At 53.8% G+C, this 21115-nt stretch overlaps 1 protein-coding gene across 4 annotated transcripts in view; it reads left to right on the forward strand.

The window, feature by feature from the left end:
• The window catches only part of IFT140 (intraflagellar transport 140), a 284193-nt gene that overhangs the window by 262069 nt on the left and 1009 nt on the right, over positions 1-21115 (forward strand). For 3 of the 4 annotated variants that reach the window (XM_070413315.1, XM_070413314.1, XM_070413316.1), the window contains exons 19-29: positions 5535-5712; positions 6498-6688; positions 7425-7520; positions 7887-8019; positions 8117-8260; positions 8876-9004; positions 9151-9333; positions 13019-13225; positions 13443-13655; positions 13732-13898; positions 15395-15536. In XM_070413315.1, the coding sequence (XP_070269416.1) occupies positions 5535-5712; positions 6498-6688; positions 7425-7520; positions 7887-8019; positions 8117-8260; positions 8876-9004; positions 9151-9333; positions 13019-13225; positions 13443-13655; positions 13732-13898; positions 15395-15536 (1783 nt within the window). The remainder of the gene's footprint in view (positions 1-5534; positions 5713-6497; positions 6689-7424; positions 7521-7886; positions 8020-8116; positions 8261-8875; positions 9005-9150; positions 9334-13018; positions 13226-13442; positions 13656-13731; positions 13899-15394; positions 15537-21115) is intronic. The other variant, XM_070413317.1, reaches the window with a different exon arrangement.

Here is a 21115-nt window from a genome sequence, read left to right on the forward strand (position 1 = left end):
CCTGGCACTCGGGTGCTGCCCACAGCGCTCCAGGCAGTCTCCCGTGCTGGGTCTGGGACAGCGGCAGGAAGGTCAGGGCAGGCAGCACGCTGGTGACCAGTCGCCCACCCAGCCCTCCGTTGTTCCTCAGCACAGAGGTACTGCCAGCCCACGGTGTGCCAGGGCCGCCCTTGTCCCAGGGTCATGCAGGTGGAGGAGGGAAACGCTCAGAGGGGAGAGCAGCAGAGGAGGGCCCCCTGAGACGGGCCTTCATGTCCCAGCTCAGACCCACTTACTGCTCAGATCTGGCGGGTCAGGGACCCCCTTGGAGAACTACCAGACCAGGACGTCATCCTTGAGATACGAGAAGGTGGCGCTCTGGACATTCCGCACAGGGCACCCAGCGAGGCCTGAAGGGGACTGCATGTGGGGTCTGGCCTGGGCTGTTTGCTGCTGACGGGAATGTCAGTCTGCACAGCGGATAAGGGACCAGGCCTGTCACGGTGGTGTGTGCTGGACCTCAAGCTGAGCCGTCAGCTGCTGGGGCTTCGACAGGCCTTCATCTGCTCTGCTCAAACCCCTCCGGACCACAGACCAACACTGCGGGAGGTTCTGTCCCACCACCTCGGAGACCCCGCCCAGCGCAGGGCAGTCAGCCAGCCGAGGCCCCAGAGCAGCTGTATGAGCGAAAAGGAACGTCGGCAGCATGGTCCGTGGGCCTTTGCCAACAACGTGAAACCCCTGAGCTCCAGGTAGTACAGCACGTGCCTTGACTGTTTGCCGTCTTCACGTGCTGCCCCAAGGTGTAGGGACCAGCACCCTCACAGGAGAGAAAGTTGGGGCTCAGAGAGGTCACAGAGATGATGCGATGACCTCAGCGGGGGTCAGCTGGCCTGGTCTCCCCAGTCCTCACCTTTCACCTCCCCACTTCTGGAGCTCCAGAGAGTTCCCAGCCGTGGAAGCCCTGGCCCTGGGTGCTTTCCGTCCCAGGTGTGCTCTGGCCCTCTGGGTGCCGCATGGGGCCTGTGGGTGCCGCACACAGGGTGAGGCTGACCGCGCCACTAAGTCTGCATTCCTGAAAGGCAGGGTGTCTTTGGAGAATCTGGGTCTCAAGAAATGTCTGTCCAAATTCTCTGAGGAATTTGACCTATTTTAAGCTTTTCCCCACTTTCCATGGCTTGTGCCAGGAGCAAAGCTGCTGTTCCCACCCCCCTCCCTGTGGTCCTGTCTCTCGGTTCCTGGGACTGGATGGGGGAGGGCCTGACGGTTTTGTCTGCCCTCATTCCCACAGGCAGCCCGTTCTCTCAGGAGGCCTTGAGTGCACAGAGCAGTAGATGGAGGCCTTGAAAAGGCAGTTTTCCCGGGAATCAACTCCCCTCCTTGTGGATGTAAATCACGGATTCTTAACGAGTCTTTAAAGGGCTCGTTTCTGACAAAAAGCAGCACATGGTCTCAGAAACAAAGCTCTGGCTCTGTTTGCCTGCGGAGCAGCCACTGGGCCAGCTCCATCCAGCTGCTTCCCAGGCTGGGCAGGGAAGGTTCCAGGATCCTCAAGGGACTCTGTCGGGTCGTCAGGCCCTGCACCCTCAGTCACTCCCCCGGATTCTGGCTCATGGTGGAGGGGGTGGGGCAGGGAGAGCAGCAGGCCTGGTAGCTGCTGGACTTGAGTTAGGAGTGACCCTGTCCTCAGAGGACACCCCCCCCCCACATCCATTTGTCCATCCTGTGACCGTGGGGGTCCCGTGGGGGATGGAAGCCGGGCCATGGGCCTTCCTGTCCTCCAGAATTCCTGATCTTGGGTCCTGCGTGGGGTCCAGGGCAGCGCCCGCGAGTGCCTCCCGTTCCCGCACACGGGCAAACGGGGCTGCTTATCTTAGAGCAGAGAGGCGGGGAGATTGGCAACAGTGTGTGTGCTGCTGGCAGAATATCAGGCCGTTAATCCTCCAGTCATCCATGCTCTGGCAGGGGGTCTCCATGGAGCAGCTGAGAAGAGGGGCCTCTGGGGCTGGTTCTAGCAGCTTCTCGGAGGACAGGCTTTCCAGAAAGTTGGGCCGGATCCAGGCCGGCCCCTCGGCTGCCCCGGCAGCCTCGCCTCGCGTGCAGGCGCCTCCCTGAGTTGATGCAGTGCAGATGTGTGTGCTGTCCACGGACTGGCTCAGACAACAGGAAACTCTCAAGGCTTGGATGGAGACCGGCCGTGTTTGCTTCTTGGGGTATATGTTGGATGCACAAACCCCAGAAGCGCACACTGGAGCTGGAGCTGCCCATGGAGAGGCAGCTGGTGCTGATGCTGTGCTGGGGGCCAGCCAAGGACTCGGCCGGCCTTTGGGCCGACGTTCTCGCTGTCCCGCATTCAGCTGTGTGGGGAGGCGCCTGCCCCACTGTGGTTCGCTTGGGCAGCCCGGCCCAGCGGGACACCCAAGGATGTGCTTCCAGCACACGCTTTCTCGAGCTCCCACTTGGTGGAGATTTAAATCCAAGGACGGAGCCCTTTGTCACATACGTGCACACAGCATGCCCGATGCTTCTCTAGTCCAGGGAGGCACCATGAACCCCAGTCAGGTCAACAGGGCCCGTCCTCTTCTCCCAAGAGCACTCGGTACCGGCAAAGCACACAGCCTCCGCACAGGGAGATGGGGGCGGGGCAGGGGGGGCGGGGGGTGCAAAGCCCAGGTCTGCCCACTGGGAGAGAGCCGATCCGTGGCTCCCAGGTCTCTCTGCTTGTTCAGGTTGCTTTCCAGTTTAATTGGATTCAGAGACCAACCATCTGCTTTCAAGACAAGGCAGAGGGAAGGGGGAGGGGACAGAAGAGGTCACCCTCAGCCCTCATCATCACCCTCGCACTGGTCTCTTACACCCTTGGCATAGAGTATTTTAAATGAGGTTCCAGTTGTGTGACATCTTTTGGAAAGGGAGCATAAAAGGCCCCGTGTCGCCCAGCCTATGTGGCTCAGTGGTTGAGCCTTGATCCATGAACCAGGAGGTCACGGTTCGATTCCAGTCAAGGGCACATGCCCGGATTTCGGGTTCGATCTCCAGTAGGGGGCGTGCAGGAGGCAGCCTATCGATGATTCTCTCTCATCATTGATGTTTCTCTCCTCCTCTCCCTCTCCCTTCCTCTCTGAAATCAATAAAGATATTAAAAAGGGGTGGGGGGCATGTCTAAACAGGGTCTTGCACAGCAGTCGGGAAGGCCAGGATGAGCCCAAACCCCAGACCGCTACCCACTGCCCAGGGCTGCCCACGCCTACTCGGGGGCCAAACCTTGGAAGCACTGAGGCATGTTTAAAAGGGAATGAGAAGCCTCTGAGGAGAAGTGACAGCTTCCTGCCAGGCCTGTCAGTGGAGAGATTGTGCAGAATTCACTAGGAGCTGTGGGTGAGACCGGTGTCTGCTTTGAGATTCCAGATTTGAGCCAGGACGTGGTGCTCTTACTCACTGTCATTTCCAGGACGAGCGAGCAGTATGCTGGAAAGCCTCGTGGCTGGGTCCGAGGCTGCCTCCTAGACCCCCAGGGCTCCAACGAGCCCCCGCCGCAGGAGGGGCGGCCTCCAGGCTGCATCCAGATGTGTGTTTCTAGACAACTGGCTTCCCACCCGTGGTGCTTCCGCGGGCATTCCCACTAGCACATGAGGACGAGGGAGACAAGCTCCGATTTTCCGCTTACTGTAAGGAAGGACGTGTGGTACAGAGAAGGTGATTTCTTGGCTGGGCCTGCTGCCCGGAGGGTGCTCCTTGCTCCTTGGCCAGCTGGGCTCTGGGGCAGAGGACCTGGCCATAGAGGCAGGCCCACTGCTGGCTTTCCGGGGGTGCCTGTTTGCGACCTAAGAGGGAAGGCTATGGTATATTCTTGTCTGGCCCATTTGGTTGCAAGGAACACAAACCCTCTTAAACTAGCTTAAGCCAAAAAGGGGATGAGGTCCCCAAAGATGGGGAAGGGGCAGGAGGGGCTGACTCGGATGTCGCTGCAGCATGGCTGGCCCCTGAGCTGCGTGTTCTAAGGCTTCTGCTCTCAGCACCTGTTCATCCAAGTCTGAAGGAGAGAAGTGGATTGCGGGGTGGCTTTTGCCCATTGAAAGCTCTACCAGTGGCTCCTACCCCAGAAGTTACTGCCGGGTCCTGTTCCTCAGCGCTGTGGGAAGGCCCCTGTGAGGTTACCAAAGGGGATTGAGCTCCAACGGCCCCTCTCACCCAGGCCTGTCTCGCCCAGGCCATGGCCACCTGGCTGCGTCACTCCTGCCCTTTTGGCCGTCCCTCCGTAGTTACATCTAGTGGATTTTAAAAAGTTCCAGCAGGACCCACGTAGAGCCAAAACATACAGAAGTATTCGTTTGCTTGCAGGAAAGGGCACCTAGCTGTGCAGCGTTTAGACCACAGACACCCACAGTGAGGCCCATCCCACTGGACAAACGCCCAGCTTCCCATCTCAGGAGCTGTTTTCACCCCAGTTATGTCCATGTCAGGAAGCCTGACATGAAAGTCGCCCCTCCCCTCGTCCATCCTTGGGCTACGCTCAGGCAAGGCCGTTAGGTAAATGCCCACGGCACCGAGGCTACAAGCTGGGCCCTGCACACGGAGCACCCCTACCTCACCAGGACCTTGGCTGCGCCTCTCAGAGGCCCCTGTCCTGAGCCTGTGAGCGGAGTGGCCCAAGTCCCTCGTGCTGCTCAGCTGAGCCCAGGTGGGAGGGAAGCAGCAGCGCCAGCCCACCTGCTCCGGAGAGCGTCCTCTCGGGCAGCCCCTGCAAGGACACTGGATTGAGTTTTGTGGAGCCTCATCATTCTTGCAGAGTGGCGTCCAGGGTCTGAAACCATTTCCCGGCTCACACTGAGCCTGGGACCTGCCAGGGAGTGGGGCGGGAGCCCCAGGTCAGTGTCAGCGGGAGTGAACACCCTAGAAACCTTACAATGAACAGGAGGAACCTGTGCCCCTGAACCTTTGATGGGGTGCGCCCAGCCGAGTGCCCTGATGGGCCAGGAGTCCTGGGGACCTGCAGGGCAGCTCTTCGGTCCCACTCCTCAGCTTGCTCTGCAGGCCCCCAGACCTCGCCCCACCAGCTCTGGGATAGGGGAGGGGAGGGGCTGTCCTGGACCCCCTGTGGGTGTGATGGGTGTGGCCAAGAGAAGCCAGTGTTTGCTGAGCGAATGGACCTACTGAGACAGGAAAGAGACATGGGCATTTGTCAACCTACAAAGAAGGCCCTTCTCTCTTAATGGACTGCGTCCTCCTGTCCACTGCAGGGGATGCAGGAATCCTGGGACTGTGGGAGGGACCCTGGTATAAGGAGCCGTGTCCCAGGGCTGCTCAGAAGCAGGTACCATGAAAGGTTGTGCACCAGCCATGGGACCCGGGGGACACGTGTTTTCTTCTGGGGGGTATGTGACCCCTAGTTTGCCATGTTTTCTGTGGATGGAACCCACTCAACTCCCATTTGTCTCCCTTCTTAATGACTCTGCATGTCCACCTCGGTCCCCTGCGCTGCCTGGCATTGGTCGACATGGGGCCCGAGGTTGGGGGGCTGGAAGCTAATGGAGCTGCCATGTCTTCTATCGCAGTGAGGCTGTCTGGGAGAACATGGCACGCATGTGTGTGAAGACCCAGCGGCTGGACGTCGCCAAGGTGTGCTTGGGCAACATGGGCCATGCACGCGGAGCGCGGGCACTGCGGGAGGCTGAGCAGGAACCAGAGCTGGAGGCCCGCGTGGCTATGCTGGCCATACAGCTGGGCATGCTGGTGAGTCAGGCAGCGGATGGATGGGCCCGCTGCCCGGAGGGTGCTCCTTGCTCCTTAGCCAGCTGGGCTCTGGGGCAGAGGACCTGGTCATAGAGGCGGGCCCACTGCTGGCTTTCCGGGGGTGCCTGCTTGCAACCTAAGAGGGAAGGCCATAGTATATTCTTGTCTGGCCCATTTGGTTGCAAGGAACACAAACCCTCTTAAACTAGCTTAAGGCAAAAAAGGGATGAGGTCCCCAAGGAGCCCCCAAGGCCCCTCTCCCCTCTGCCAGGTCTCCTGCCTGCCCTGCATGTCATGGAGCTCGTGGCCCATCGTACCCCAGGAGGCCTCGGGAGACGGATAGACACAGGAGGCAGAAGCTGAGTGCCAGATGGGGTGGGCTGTGGCCGGGGCAGTTCAGATGGCCTGCACCATGTGGGGGTGGGGGGCACACCCTCTGAGAGGAAGGCTGTGGGGCACCCATGTGTCTGCTACATGGGAGAACTGAGCACACCTGAGTGGTCAGCCCATGGCCCCTGGTCTGCAGGGGAAGCGCAGGCTGCTCTGAGGGCGTGGCAGCGGGCCGGCAAAGACATCCCCACTGGACACCGGCCTGGGTGGGCTCAGCTCTTCGTGGAGATAGGATGCCACATCGACATGTAGCATTCATTGTGTCGGTCTCAGAACACAGCCTGAAGTGTCCGTCTGTCCTCGGTCATGGGCTGGTTGGCGGCACGTGTGGCGTCGGCGGTGGGTGGTGTGGGGGCCAGAGCAGTGGCCGCGCTGACGTGCGCTCCCTTCTGCAGGAGGAGGCTGAGCAGCTGTACAAGAAATGCCAGCGCTACGACCTTCTCAACAAGCTCTACCGGGCCTCCGGTCAGTGGCAAAAAGCCATAGAAGTCGCCGAACACCAGGACCGTGTCCACCTGCGCACCACCTACTACAACTACGCCAAGCACCTGGAGGCCAGCGCCGACTGCAGCCTGGCCCTTAGCTAGTGAGCGGGGGGCTCTCCCACTCACCCTGGGACAGGCCCTGGTTGCCTCTTGCTTTTTTCTCTGCCCCAGTGAGGTGGCCAAAGAGGTTCTTAGAGGAAGAGTCTAGATCAACCGTGGGCAAACTACGGCCCGCGGGCTGGATCCAGCCCATTTGAAATGAATAAAACTAAAAAAAAAAAAAAAAAAAAAAGACTGTACCCTTTTATGTAATGATGTTTACTTTGAATTTATATTAGTTCACACAAACACTCCATCCATGCTTTTGTTCCGGCCCTCTGGTCCAGTTTAAGAACCCATTGTGGCCCTCGAGTCAAAAAGTTTGCCCACCCCTGGTCTAGACAGAGGCACCTTCTTAGGGCAGGTGGTGACCTCAGTGGGTGTCTTCCAAGGGGAGCTTGAGCTGTTGCTTTAAGAGAACCTCAGAGGCAGGGCCTCGGCTTCACCTGGCTGCCTCGGGCCCTGGGCATGCTGAGACCTGGGCTCACTGGTGGCGTTGCTGCAGCCCCGGTCCAGCGCGGTGCCCCCCAGGGCAGTGCTGGTGGTGGCGCCTGGGGGCCCGGCCACAGCTGAGCCCTCTCCAGGGCAGGCCCAGGGCAGCGAGGAAGCCCCACTGTCTCCTGGCAACGGGTCCACGGGCCACAGAGCTACAGGCGGGGAGAGAGGCTCAGGCCTGTTTCCATGCACGCAACACAGCTGAGACCGTGGGAACCAGCTGCTCCCTCTCTCCTCCTGCAGCTACGAGAAGTCAGACACCCACCGCTTCGAGGTGCCCAGGATGCTCTCGGAGGACCTGCAGTCCCTGGAGCTCTACATCAATAAGATGAAGGACAAGTGAGTGTCCCCCACGGGGTGAGGGGACATGGCAGGGGAGGCTGGGTTGGCATATGGGGGCCGGGGGCCCGGGGCTGCTCAGGGACCCTCCTCCTGGAGCTTTATGTGTGAGAGTGCGAATCACCCTCTTGGTCCCTCAGAGCCAGATCCTAGGATGCTGGGTGGGGAAGGTCGATGGGGGGTGGAGGGGAGGGCTTTTCTCTGAACATGGTTCCTTCAGACCTCGGGGGCCTCACTCTTGTCCGCCAGCTTCCACGCCTCCTGGCTGCCGGCCATGGGAAGTGCACTCTGAGGGTGGCATTTGGGACCCGGGGCGCATTTCCAGTGGGAGTGGGGACCTGAGGGATCCCTACGGGCTGCTCGCAGGACCCTGTGGAGGTGGTGGGCCCAGTACCTGGAAAGCCAGGCGGAGATGGACGCCGCGCTGCGCTACTACGAACTGACACAAGACTACTTCTCCCTGGTCCGCATTCACTGCTTCCAGGGCAACATTCAGAAGGTAGGCGCGTTCTGGGAGTCGGCCCCGTGGGGGGAGTCGGCCCTCTGCGGGGAGTGAGCTGCAGACAGACGCCCGGGTCTCTCTGCTGGTTTTCTAGGCTGCCGAAATCGCCAACGAGACAGGAAACTGGGCTGCGTCCTATCACCTGGCCCGGCAGTACGAGAGCCAGGAGGAGGTGAGGCAGGCGGTGCACTTCTACACGCGTGCCCAGGCCTTCAACAACGCCATCCGCCTGTGCAAGGTAGGTGGCCGCATGCCGCGCACACGGAGCAGCGGGCGGAAGCTGTGAAACCCAGGCAGGTGGAAAACGGGAAACGGTGCTTTGTCATCGTTTCCCACAGTCGGTGACGAGATTTCCAAACAGAAAAGGTAGAGAATTGTATCGTGAGCATCGCAGCTCCCATCTGGGCTGGCTTCTACCACTCAGGCCTCACTCTGCCTGTCACACTGGTCTCTGCCCCTTCTTCCCCGTCTCTGCTCTCCCCTCCCTGATGGTGTTTGTAAAGCAAGGAGTAGTCACTGTGATGTCCCCGGGCTTCTGAGCCCGCGCTGAGGCTGGCTCACTGCTATGGCCTTGTCCACAGTCCGCCTTTCACAGAAAGCTGCTGCACCCTGTGCATCCATAACAGCGTTCCAGCTCAGGGCCTCACTCCTGGGAAATCCAAAATGTGGAAAGCCCTCACGTAAACTAGTCCCCTCTGAAAATTCTGCTACACACCCCCAGTAAGACATGACACTCATTGGAAACCACGATCACGTGGATTGGCGTGTGTCAAACAGGGAAGATGGGCCCGGCACGGCATCATTCACAGACGGGAGCAGGGACCTCTGAGCCCTGCCCGCCCCCTTCCCGCAGGAGAACGGCCTGGATGACCAGCTCATGAACTTGGCCCTGCTGAGCTCCCCCAAGGACATGATTGAGGCGGCATGCTACTACGAGGAGAAGGGCGAGCAGATGGACAGAGCGGTCATGCTCTACCACAAGGTGAGGAGCGGCCCTGCCCTGGACCCGAAGCGGGGCAGCACAAGGCTCCCGGGAACAGGGGACTTGCCTGGGGGCAAGGGGACCACGCCAGCGGTCTCCGGATCCAGGCGTCCGGCAGCTGCTCAGAGTCGCCCTGCCGTCCACAGGCCGGCCACTTCTCCAAGGCCCTGGAGCTGGCCTTCGCCACCCAGCAGTTTGGGGCCCTGCAGCTCATTGCAGAGGACCTGGATGAGAAGTCGGACCCTGCCCTCCTGGCCCGCTGCTCGGACTTCTTCCTTGAGCACAACCAGTATGAGAAGGCAGTGGAACTGCTGCTGGCCGCCAAGAAGGTAGGGAGACGGCCGGGTCCCCCCCAGGCACACTCGCGGGCCCTGAAGCCCCAGGGTCACCGTTTCCACAGGTACCGGGCACTCGGCTTCACTGTCCCGTGATTGCAGGAAGGCTTTGGCCGCGGCCTCCCTGGGGTACAGGGCCGAGAATAAGCCCACCCTTATAGCCGACCCGAATGTGGACTCACTGCCCGTTGCACCCGTGTCTTCACATTACAACTAGGGAGTTCCACTCTTCTTGTTTGTATGTGTGATAAAATGCACGCAACAAGATTTAAAATTTACCACCTTAGCAGTTTTTTAAGTGTCTAGTCCAGCAGCAGTAGGTGCACGCATGTTTTCATGCAGCCAATCTCTAGAACTCTTTTCATCTTTGCATCTTGTCCCCATTCAACAACTACCGCCTCCCCCAGCCCCGGCACCCTCCGTTTACTTTCTGTCTCTACGAACCTGACTGCTCTGGGGACAGCGTGTGAGTGGAGTTACCCAGTTCTTGCCCTTTTGTGACTGGCTTATTTCACTGAGCAAATGTCCCTGAGGTTCATCCATGTCGTGACATATTGCAGCATTTCCTTCCTATTTAAGACTGAAGCATATTCCACATTTGCCTGTCAGTTCACCCACAGATGGACCCTTGAGTTAATTCTGTTTTTCGACTATTGTGGATAATGTGGCTATGAACATCGGTGTACGAATAACTCTTCGAGGCCCTTCTTTTAGTTCTTTTGGGTGTTTATCCAGAAATGGAATTGCCAGATCATATGGTAGCTGTTTTAATTTTTTGAGGAACTGCCATGCTGTTTTCCACAGTGGCTGCACTATTTACATTCCCACCAGCAGTGCCCACGGGTCCCCATGTCTCCACGTCCTCACCAACACTTGTTATTTTCTAGCCCAGTGGTTCTCAACCTTGGCTGCACATTAGAATCACCTGGGAATCTTTTCAAAATCCTGATTTCTGGGCCTCATCCTCCGGAAATTCTGTTTCTTTGTTATGGGGTGGGGCCACAACATTAGTAACAAAGAAACAGAACTTCCAGAGAGTGAGGCCCAGAAATCAGGACTTTAAAAAGATTCCCAGGTGATTCTAATGTGCAGCCAAGGTTGAGAACCACTGTTCTAGTTAATAGGAAATTGGTAGTAGCCATCCTCATAGGCATGTGCACTAATTTTTTTAAGTAGAAAAATTCTCCTTGATAGAAACTGAATGGGGATATAGAAAATTGTTAATCATACAAATTTAGCCTATCCATTTTATTTTATTTTTTAATATATTTTTATTGATTTCAGAGAGGAAGGGAGAGATAGAAACATCAATGACGAGAGAGAATCACTGATTGGCTGCCTCCTGCATACCCCCAATTGGGGATCAAGCCCGCAACCCGGGCATGTGCCCTGACCAGGAATCAAACTGTGACCTCCTGGTTCATAGGCCAACGCTCAGCCACTGAGCCATGCTGACTAGGCTAGCCTATCCATTTTTTAAAATTGATTTTAGAGAGATAAAGGAAGGGGGGGGAGAGAGAGAGAAATAGTGATTTGTTGTTTCACCCATTCATGCATTCATTGGTTGATTTTATATGTGCCCTTGCTGAGGATTGAACCTGCAACCTTAGCATATCTGGATGACACTCTAACCAACTGAGCTACCTGGCCAGGGCATGCCTATCCACTTAAAAGATCTTTCTTCTGCCCGGCTGGCATGGCTCAGTGGTTGAGCATTGACCTATGAACCAGGAGCTCACAGTTCGATTCCCTGTCAGGGCACATGCCCAGTTTCGGGCTCGATCCCCAGTGTGGGGCATGCAGGAGGCAGCAGATCAATGATTCTCTCTCATCATTGTGTTTCTATCTCTCTCTCTCCCTCTCCCTTCCTCTCTAAAATCAATAAAAATATATTTATACCACTAAAAGAAATAAAAGATCTTTCTTTCTGCAGCCAGAATTATGCAGTTTTGTCTCTCACTACTGAGTGAGGAAGACATTTTTGAACAAATGAAAAGGCACCTATCATGTTCTTGGTTAGAAAGACCCATCTGATCCTCCCTAAGGCCGTCTCAAACTTAACCTGTAGCTGGATAAGTGGACTCTATAGTTTCACAGTGAAAACAGATAAACTGGAATAGCCAGGGGAAATCTCGAAAAGAAGACTCATAAGGGGTCATCAAACCTCCCAGACCTGAAAGCATATCAAAGCTAGAATAATTGAGGTCTGTGCTTGGTCAGGCCTGCAGATCAGTGGGAAATATTAGGAACCCAGAAGGAGAGCCATATGTGTATGCATGTTGAGCATGAGATGCAGGAGCATTCACAACCGTGGAGAAAAGATGAGCTGTTCAGTAACGGGCTGATACAACCAGGTTGCCTCTGGGAGAACAAAGTTAAATCCTACTCAAGTCCTCCATCTGAGTAAATTCCTGGTGGGTAGAAGGTGTAAGCTTGTCAGTGAAATAGCAGTAGCTCCACCAGAAGCTATGAGATGTCACATGGTCTTAAAGGAGGGAAGGTATTCTCTATGATTTAAACCCAAAGCCATAGTGGGGAAGACTGATCAGTTTGACCGAATTTGAAAATAGCACACGGAGAAAACACCATAAAAAGCAAAGATAAGCCGAAACCAGTTTGGCTCAGTGGATAGAGCATCGGCCTTCAGACTGAAAGGTCCCAGGTTCGATTCCAGTCAAGGGCATGTACCTTGGTTGCGGGCACATCCCCAGTAGGGGGTGTGCAGGAGGCAGCTGATTGATGTTTCTCTCTCATCAATGTTTCTAACTCTCTATCTCTCTCCCTTCCTTTCTGTAAAAAATCAATAAAATATATATTTTCTTAAAAAAGCAAAGATAAATAATAAAACGGAGTAAAATATATCCTACCTAAAAGCTAATTTTCTTCATATGTATAGCGTTTGTATCAATCTATAAGAAAGTTACCAAAAACTCAAAGGGAAAGAACAAAGAATATGGACGGATGCTCAGTATCACTCATAATAAGATTGAAACTCACGGAGATTCCATTTTTCAAGGATTAGGATGGTAAAGGTGAAAAGGTCAGAAAGCCCACTAGATTGTCATGGGAAACAAATGCACTCAGGCTGTGGGTGGGAACCCAAGCAGGCCTGTCACAAATAAAATTACATCCCCTTGACCCAGCACTTCTGTCCTCAGAAGGTATCCTAACAACACATTTATACACGTGAGAGTGGCCTAAGCACAAGGGTTGTGCCAGCAAAGGATAACCCGCTTCTGTGTGTCAGCAGGAGAGTTAAATTAGCTGTGGTTTTCGGTCGAGTGGAATACTACGCAGCTGTCCAAAGGAGGTGCGGTTCCTTGCTACTGAGGTGGAATCATCTCCAAGACACAATTCTTTTGTCCCCAAGACATATTCCTATGAAAAATATAAATTTTTTTCTTAAATTTTAAAGACATTTAATTAATTAAATTCCTCAGTTTAAAAATTTCAAAAGAATTCTAGAAGAAAATTAATTTCTGGTTTCCTTTTTCTCCCACAACAAATGTAAGGTTCTTTTGAGCTCGGCATTTCCTTTGTCGCATTCCAGAATGTTAGTAGCATGGAAGACAGTCAAGGGCCACCACTGAGCCTGGCCCGGTTTCCCCTGCGGAGGTGATGGGTGGGAGGGCGACCCCGACCCCCCCCCCCCCCCTCAGTGTCTGTGGCCCCTTCCCAGTATCAAGAAGCCCTGCAGCTTTGCCTGGAGCAGAACATGACTATCACCGAGGAGATGGCCGAAAAGATGACCGTGTCCAAGGACTGCACGGACCTGTCAGAAGAGTCGCGGCGCGAGCTGCTGGAGCAGATTGCCAACTGCTGCATGCGCCAGGGCAACTACCACCTGGCGACGAAGAAGTACACGCAGGCCGGGAACAAGCTCAAGGTGAGCCTGCCGGAGCGGTCACGCGCACACTTGCCCTTTTGTCCTGAGTTTAACCCAATGCGGGGAGTTTCCCAGCCCGGGTTCCAAAGGGTGCCTGCGGGAACCCAGAGGCCTGCGCTCGTGCCTGGCCCGGACCCAGCCGGGGGCGCCGGCTGCCGCGGGTGGGACGGGCCATGCTCCGAGCTCCCAGCCCGGCCCTGGCTCCTTCTCCTCCTAGGCCATGAGGGCGCTGCTCAAGTCTGGGGACACGGAGAAAATTGTGTTTTTCGCGGGTGTCTCGAGGCAAAAGGAAAACTACATCATGGCGGCCAACTACCTCCAGTCCCTGGACTGGCGGAAGGAGCCGGAGACCATGAAGACCATCATCAGCTTCTACACCAAGGGCCGGGCCTTGGACCTGCTGGCGAGTTTTTATGATGCCTGTGCCCAGGTACAGCCCCTGCTCGCCGTCTGGGGGCCCCCGGAGGGTCCTTGGCCCCTGGGTCCTGACCGTCTCGTCTGCGCAGGTGGAGATCAATGAATACCAGAACTACGACAAGGCCCACGGGGCGCTCACTGAGGCCTACAAGTGCTTGTCCAAGGCCAAGACCAAGAGCCCCCTGGACCAGGAGACCAAGCTGGCGCAGCTTCAGAGCAAGATGACGCTGGTGAAGCGGTTCATTCAGGCCCGCAGGTGCGTTCCTGAGGAGGCTGGGAGGTGGGCACTGCACCTTGGGCCCCAGGGAAGCCCTGAGAAGCCCCCCAGGCTCCTCCTCACTGCCAGGGACAAGATTCAGGTTCAATTTCCAGGGAACATTCTTCATAGGAACTTCCTGGACACCTAGACAGGAATAGGTCTGAGCTCCTCTTGGGGGGCCCCTTCGAGCCTGGGCACGTTCTTGGGAAGATTGTTCAGGAAACAACCAGAGACCGATCTGTGCACAGGGCGGGCAGGGCATTCTATGGGCGGGGCCGTTGTACCCCGGGTGGCAGGGACTGTGGTGATCAAACCTATGCTCCGCCCACGGAGGCAGCTGGAGCCTGTGGGAAGGAGGCTCGTGCGGCACATTTTCTCTGTAATTAGGAGAGACCACAAATCTGGGTTTGTACATGACACCAGTTTTTATTGGCAACTCATCCAGCTTCTCCAGGAGCCCACTGTGTAAGCAGCAGCTCAGCTTCTATCTAAACCAATGAAAGCATTTTCCTCATCTGAGAGCAGGACCTTGAAAGAGCTCCACATATATTTTGAACACTGCTGTGCAAAGTGGGGCTTTCTCAGGGGCACTGCTCACTCGGGTGTGTAAGTTCTGGAATATCTGCTGAGTCTGAGATACAGGAGGGAGAAGGGAGGAGATTGGGCAGCAAGGACTGTGCAGCCACAGGACAGGACATTGTGGACAGAGTGGGGGGACTCGTGAGGGCCAGAGGGCAGCCTGCCTAGGGTGGCCAAGTCAGGGTTCGACAGGAACGGGCCAGGTCGTCCTACTGAAGTGGGAGCTGAGCCCCTAGAGCAGAGGTGGGGACCATTTTCTCTGCCAAGGGCCATTTGGATGTTTATAACATCATTCGCGGGCCATACAAAATTATCAGCTTAAAAAATCAGCCTGCTCTATGTGGTCAAACAATTAATTAACTCACCCTAATGCCTTGGCAGGGCCAGACCCAATGATTTCGTGGGCCTTATGCGGCCTGAGGGCTGGATGTTCCCCGCCCCTGCCCTAGAGGCTCTAGCCAACCGCCCTGAGCCAAGTCCTGCTCCGGAAGCTCATGAGGCCCTCCTGGCTCTGTTCTCACTCTCATACCACTTGCTGCTCTTCCACAAACCACAAACGTGTCACTGCGCAGGCCTTTGTTCATGCCAACCCCCTGCCCAACCTCCTCAGCCTCTCGGGTGCCCCCGGCATCACACTGCCCCTCTGTAGACAGTTTCCTGGGCAGGGGGGACTAGGATTGACAAATCTTTGCTGAAGCGCAATACTGGCACTCTGAGCAGTCAGCAAGTTTTTGTTAAGTGAATGAGTGAATTTATGAATGAACTCCCTAGTTATTTTAATTCATGAGAATTACCTTCGCAAAAGATTGGTCCCTGGTTCCCGTGAGCTTCTTTTGGGGCAGAGGGCCCACTCTGACCTCTGACCACCAGTCCAGGTCCTGGGTTCGGGCTCAGGCTGTCTCTACTCTCGGCAGGACGTACGGCGAGGACCCCAAGGAGTCAGTCAAGCAGTGCGAGCTGCTCCTGGAGGAGCCAGACCTGGACAGCACCGTTCGCATCGGGGACATCTATGGCTTCCTGGTGGAGCACTACCTGCAGATGGAGGAGTTCCAGATGGTGAGGGTTCAGGACGATGGACGGCTCAGCTTCCCACCCTCAGCCTGCAGGAGTTGGGAGCTCACCGTGGAGCAGGCACCGCTCCTGTTTTATGGGGGGTTTTTGTTTGTTTTTTATTTATTTTAGCCTTTTGAAAATATGTATTTTTATTGAGTTCAGAGAGGGAGAGGGAGCTAGAGATAGAAACATCAATGATGAGAGAGAATCATTGTTTGGGTCCCTCCTGCAGGCCCACACTGGGGATCAAGCCCGCAGCCCGGGCATCAAACTGTGACCTCCACTGCACCACAGCAACCGGGCTAGCTTTTTTTTTTTTTTTTGAAATAACTTCAAACTAAGAAGTTACAAGAATAATAGAACCCCAGTGTAGTTCCTTTACCAGATCATCAGTTTTTATAACATTTTGCCATATTTATTTATTCATTCTGGATGTATGCCTTTACATTTCTATTGTAGGCACGAAATGGGTATTTATTTTTTGAGCCACTTTGAGAGGTGCGGACATGCTGCCCCTCCACCCCTTAGATTGCTAACTCTCACGTAGACACCTGGGTGTTGAATTGCTGGGTCATAGGATGAGTGTATGTTTAACTTTCCAAGAAGCTACCAAACTTTATTTTCTTTTTCATGGTTCGTAGCAGGGTTATTCTAGTCTTATCGAACGCTAGGAACCAGGCCCATCTCCGGTACCTTCTGAAAGCGTTATGTCAGACTTGTGTCATTTCTTCCTTACCTGTTAGGCAGAATGCGTACATGAACCAACCTGGCTGGGAGGTTTCTTTGTGGAAGGTTCTGATAATTCCGCTTGACAGAGTGGTTCTCAAACATTTTGGTCTTAGAACCATTTTGCCCTAGGAAAGCTATGAGCACCCAGTTTATGTGAATTATATCCACTGATGTGAATGGGAGGGGTGTTTAATTGCCTTCTCGGGTATTTGTAGATCTTTTTTGATGCTACACCAACAAATGCTGTTTCCTAAGTTAGCTGCAGGGAGGAACGGAAGCCCTACCCCTGTACGTCTTGTGCTCTGCTGCATTGGCCCATTGGTTTCTCCTGGATCTTGTACACCTGCATGGTTTTGTAAAATCATGTTGGTCATTTGCAAAATATTGGTTCACTGAGGTAGACAAATGTTAACACATTTCATGATACATATTTTTTTAAATCTCATTTGCTGGTATTACCACCAATCTCATCAGAAAAGTCTTGAAGTATTGTGAAAACCTCCAGCTTGTGGTGGCCCGAAATTCTAACTTCGTTTGAAAACTCACATTTTATCTTTGGCAAAAATACTGTCAGTTACTATTTTCCTCAAAGTGACTGTTTCGCTTTGTTCATTTGTGAAAAAATATCTGCCACATTACCAAGTCTGAATAGCCATAGTTTATCTTCCAGTTGTTTTTACAAATAAGAATGATGTTCCACGCAAGTAACGAATTTAGCTCACAGCCCACACTAGCGTATTTCCTCATCTTCTCCAACATTTGGTATGATCATTCTCTGTTATTTCAGCCATCCTGCTGGGTGGGTGGTGGAATCTCATTGTGGTTTTAATGTCCACTTTCTTTTTTTTTTTTAATTAATATATTTTATTGATTTTTTACAGAGAGGAAGGGAGAGAGATAGAGAGTTAGAAACATCGATGAGAGAGAAACATCGATCAGCTGCCTCCTGCACATCTCCTACTGGGGAAGTGCCCGCAACCCAGGTACATGCCCTTGACCGGAATCGAACCTGGGACCTTTCAGTCCGCAGGCCGACGCTCTATCCACTGAGCCAAACCGGTTTCGGCTAATGTCCACTTTCTTAATGACTAAGTGACTCACTGGCTGTCTGCATACCTCCTCCTGTGACTGTTCAGATCATCTTATTTGGGTGTTTGTCTTATTGTTGATTGTGGTCTTTATATGTTCTAGACACATTTCCTTGATCAGACACATGATCTGCCAGCTTTGAGTTAGGGCCGATTTCATCGCACCTCCAAGGAGAACTCCCTCAGTGCGCGGTGTTGGCAGCCTCCCAGCCCCGGCTGGCGGCTGGCAGAGTGTGAACTGCTGGCCTCTGTGCTCAGTCTCCGGGACTCTTCCTCCTGCTTTTTCTGAGGTCTCTCCCTGGCCTCAGTGCTTTCCGCACACGCATGCGCTGGTCATTATTCAGATAAAGACTCAGAAGGACCCTCGGCAGGTCTGGAGCACGCGAGCTCGCTTTGTCTCGCCCCCTTCCTCACTCCCTCTGATTTTCTTTTTATATTTTGTTCTCAGCAGTTTGATGATGATGTCCATAGACATCATCTGGATTCCATTATGTTCCTCCAAAGAGTATTACTGTTTGTTTCTTTCCCCTCCCTCCCTTTCTGTAATCATCTTTGCTCAACTCAGAGTCCAAACTCTCCCTCGTGTTGGGCAGCCGCTAGAATCTCTGCTCAGTACTTTAGCTTTGGTCTGGCTCCTTGAAGTCTGCCCCTGTCCCCACCACTCGAAGAGTGCAGGGTCCGCCAGAGATCAGGGTGGCGTTGACACTCAGAATTTGAGCTCTCCCTCAGACTCTCTTCTTTCCAACACTTCCTCACATTCCAGCTGTTAGGCATGACCCAATTCCGATGCTGGTTTTTAAGCCAGTAAGGGTTTGGGTTTCTATGTGCCTTTTTTTTTTTCTATATGACTTTCAGCTTCTCACAATAGCCCTGACTGGGGCCTCGCATGTGATAAAAGTTACAATTAGATGGAAAGTCGTCTCCTGCTCCTGCCGTCTTCCACCTGTCAATTCCCTCCGTCTTCCTGCCCGTCTTCCTGCCCGCGGTTGGTCCCCAGGGCCCTCTAAGTTATTTGTGTGTGTGGGAAGGTTGGTCTAACATGAATTACTCTGCCATTACCGGAAGCTTTCCTCCTCATTCTTCTCCATCAGAAGCCTCTGATAACCAACGTAACAGTTATTCCTGGATGCATGTTTCCTTTGTGTTCCACGGGGCATCATATAGACTTTGCTCTGCCTGCAACATCTCCTTCGGCCACCCGCTGCCTTAACTCCCAGATAGTTTTTCTGGTGAGACTACAGTGACCCCAAGGAATCTCTCGGTTCCCCTTCCTCAGTCTCACAAACTGAGTATTGACAAGTTTGTTTCAGAAATATTGCTAGTGAACTCTGCCAACCTCATTAGCGGAGGGTTCCAGAACTCACAGGAAATTTCCAGAATTCAGCAGCAGCTCCCGCAGTGTGAAAGGTCAGCACCATGAAACCCGGATTTCCTGACCTAAGCACTTATTTCCTCTTTGCCCCCCCCCCCACCATGTCCACTCACCCATGTTTTTGTTGGGAGAAAACAACTCTAAATCCAATCTCGACAAAGAGAAAAAGTGAGACAAAATTGGACTGTGAAGATGCTCAGACCACTGCATCCTCTGCCCCCCTCTCCCCCGCCCCCGTCGCGCTGTGTGTGGGAGGCAGCCAATCGATGTGTCTCTCTCACATCAATGTTTCTCTCTCTCCCCCAAACTTCTTTCTTCATTTTCCTCCCGCCCACTCAGTTCTCACTGCCTGTTGAGAGTCAAGTCCTGACAGTTGGACAGTGATATCTTCAGGGGTCAGATGTCTAGTTACATTTCTTTGTTGTCCTTCATTTGTCTTTGGTGACCATGTCTTCCTTCCAGAAACTCTGCTCCCGCCCTTTATTGAAGAAATCAGCTCTGAGACCAAGCAGTTACACCGCTGGGTCCTTTCTGACCACCTAGTTCTTCCCTCCTCAGCTCTGCTTCCTTCCCTTCTCAGTGTAGGCACTTCTTTCTTTCTTTTTTTAGTTAATATATTTTTATCGATTTCAGAGAGGAAGGGAGAGGGAGAGAAAGATAGAAACATCAATGATGAGAATCACTGATCAGCTGCCTCCTGCACGCCCCCTACTGGGGATGGAGCCTGCAACCCCGGCATGTGCCCTTGACCGGAATCAAACCTGGGACCCTTCAGTCCATAGGCCAAAGCTCTATCCACTGAACCAAACCGGCGAGGGCCTCTGTAGGCACTTCTTGCTGCCAGACCTCGTCTCCCCCTGCAGCTCCAGCTACCCTCACCACCCTGGGCTGGCCTCAGTCTTCTTAGTGCTGTGTCCTGCGTGCAGGCAAGTGATAAATTCCTACAGAAGCCACTTCCTGTGTGGCTGTCCTCTTCCTCTGGTCTGCGAACTCCTGGGGGGCTGTACTCTGCCCATCCCCCATCCCTCCAAAAACCATCTTTATATTTTTATCTTTGTAATCTTTATCTTTTATTTACTTTTACTATCTTAGTTATTTTGGTCCAAAATAAAATTGCTCTAAAAGTTTTTATCATCCTTAAGAAATACTAAGAGCTGCCCTAGCCAGGAGCTCAGTGGTTAGAGCCTGGGCTCGTAGACCACAGGTTCCATTCCCAGTCAAGGGCATGTACCTGGGTTGCAAGCTCAATCCCCAGCCCCATCAGGGTGTATATGGGAGGCAACCAATCAGTGTGTCTCTTCACATCAATGTCTCTCTCTCTCTCTCTCTCTCTCTCTCTCTCTCTCCCTCCCTCCCCCTCCTCTATCCCTTCCACTCTCTCTAAAATCCAGTGGAAAAATATCCTCAGGTGAAGATTAAAAACAAATCAATACTAATATCTGATCGTTATTCCTCCTAAAGAAAAATTAAAAGCTCCTAGAAATTTTTATCACATTCTGAATTGATATAAAGTGTACCTTGTGGGTAAGTCTTAGAAGCCACATGAGGCCCTGTTCCTCCATCCTCGTGTGTGGCCCTTCCTTCGGGTGAATGGGTATAGTGAGTGTTAACAGGTGCAGGCAGACATGGCAGCTGTGAGCAGGCACAGCAGGTGTAGGCAGATATGGGCAAGTATAGGCCAGTGTGGTTAGGCACGGTAGGTATGGGCAGGTGTTAGCAGGTGTGGGCAGGCGTAGCAGATGTAAGCACTCCGGTTCTACCTCAGACCCCCCAGCCCGGAGCTGCTCTAGGTGGCACCCTCCTAGTCTACCACATATTCCCACTGGCAGGTCCAGAGGAAGTTCCACAGTTAAACACTGACAATTCCAATTTACCGACCTAGGATCAAGGACCATACATACAAAGACTCACATTAATCGTAGGCCTAATCAACTGGGGTACACTGGATGCTTGGTCAAAATAAATAAGACCAACCATGTACATATTGCTACCTGCCCTCCAACCAGACTCGCCTGTGCCCCGACATACATGGAAAAGATGGAGGTGTGAACCCATCCTTCCGTCAAAGCCTCCCTGGGTGTGCTTACAGATCCTCTCGCTGGGAGCACTGGGGCTGCTTGCTCAGTGCTCCCAGGAAACTGGCTGTACCTGTCCAGCTGGTCGTGCCGACCACAGCTTACAGCACCGGCCATCAGAGCCTGCACGGGCTGTCCCCCGACACCACCACCCTTAGAAAGGCCGGGAAGTCACAGATGGCACCCAGTCCCTCCCTCCAGAAGCAGGGACAGCTTTCCTCTGACCTCCAGGGTCAGGAGTTCAAGGAACCATTGCAGCGAAGGCCGTGGGCCCTCGGTTCTGATGTGAACTAACCCAGTCATGGCTGTTCTGTGTGA

Source organism: Myotis yumanensis, unplaced genomic scaffold, assembly GCF_028538775.1.
Source record: "Myotis yumanensis isolate MYYU_CA2020_CCGP unplaced genomic scaffold, mMyoYum1.0.hap1 SCAF_4, whole genome shotgun sequence".
Classification (NCBI taxonomy): Eukaryota; Metazoa; Chordata; class Mammalia; order Chiroptera; family Vespertilionidae; genus Myotis; species Myotis yumanensis.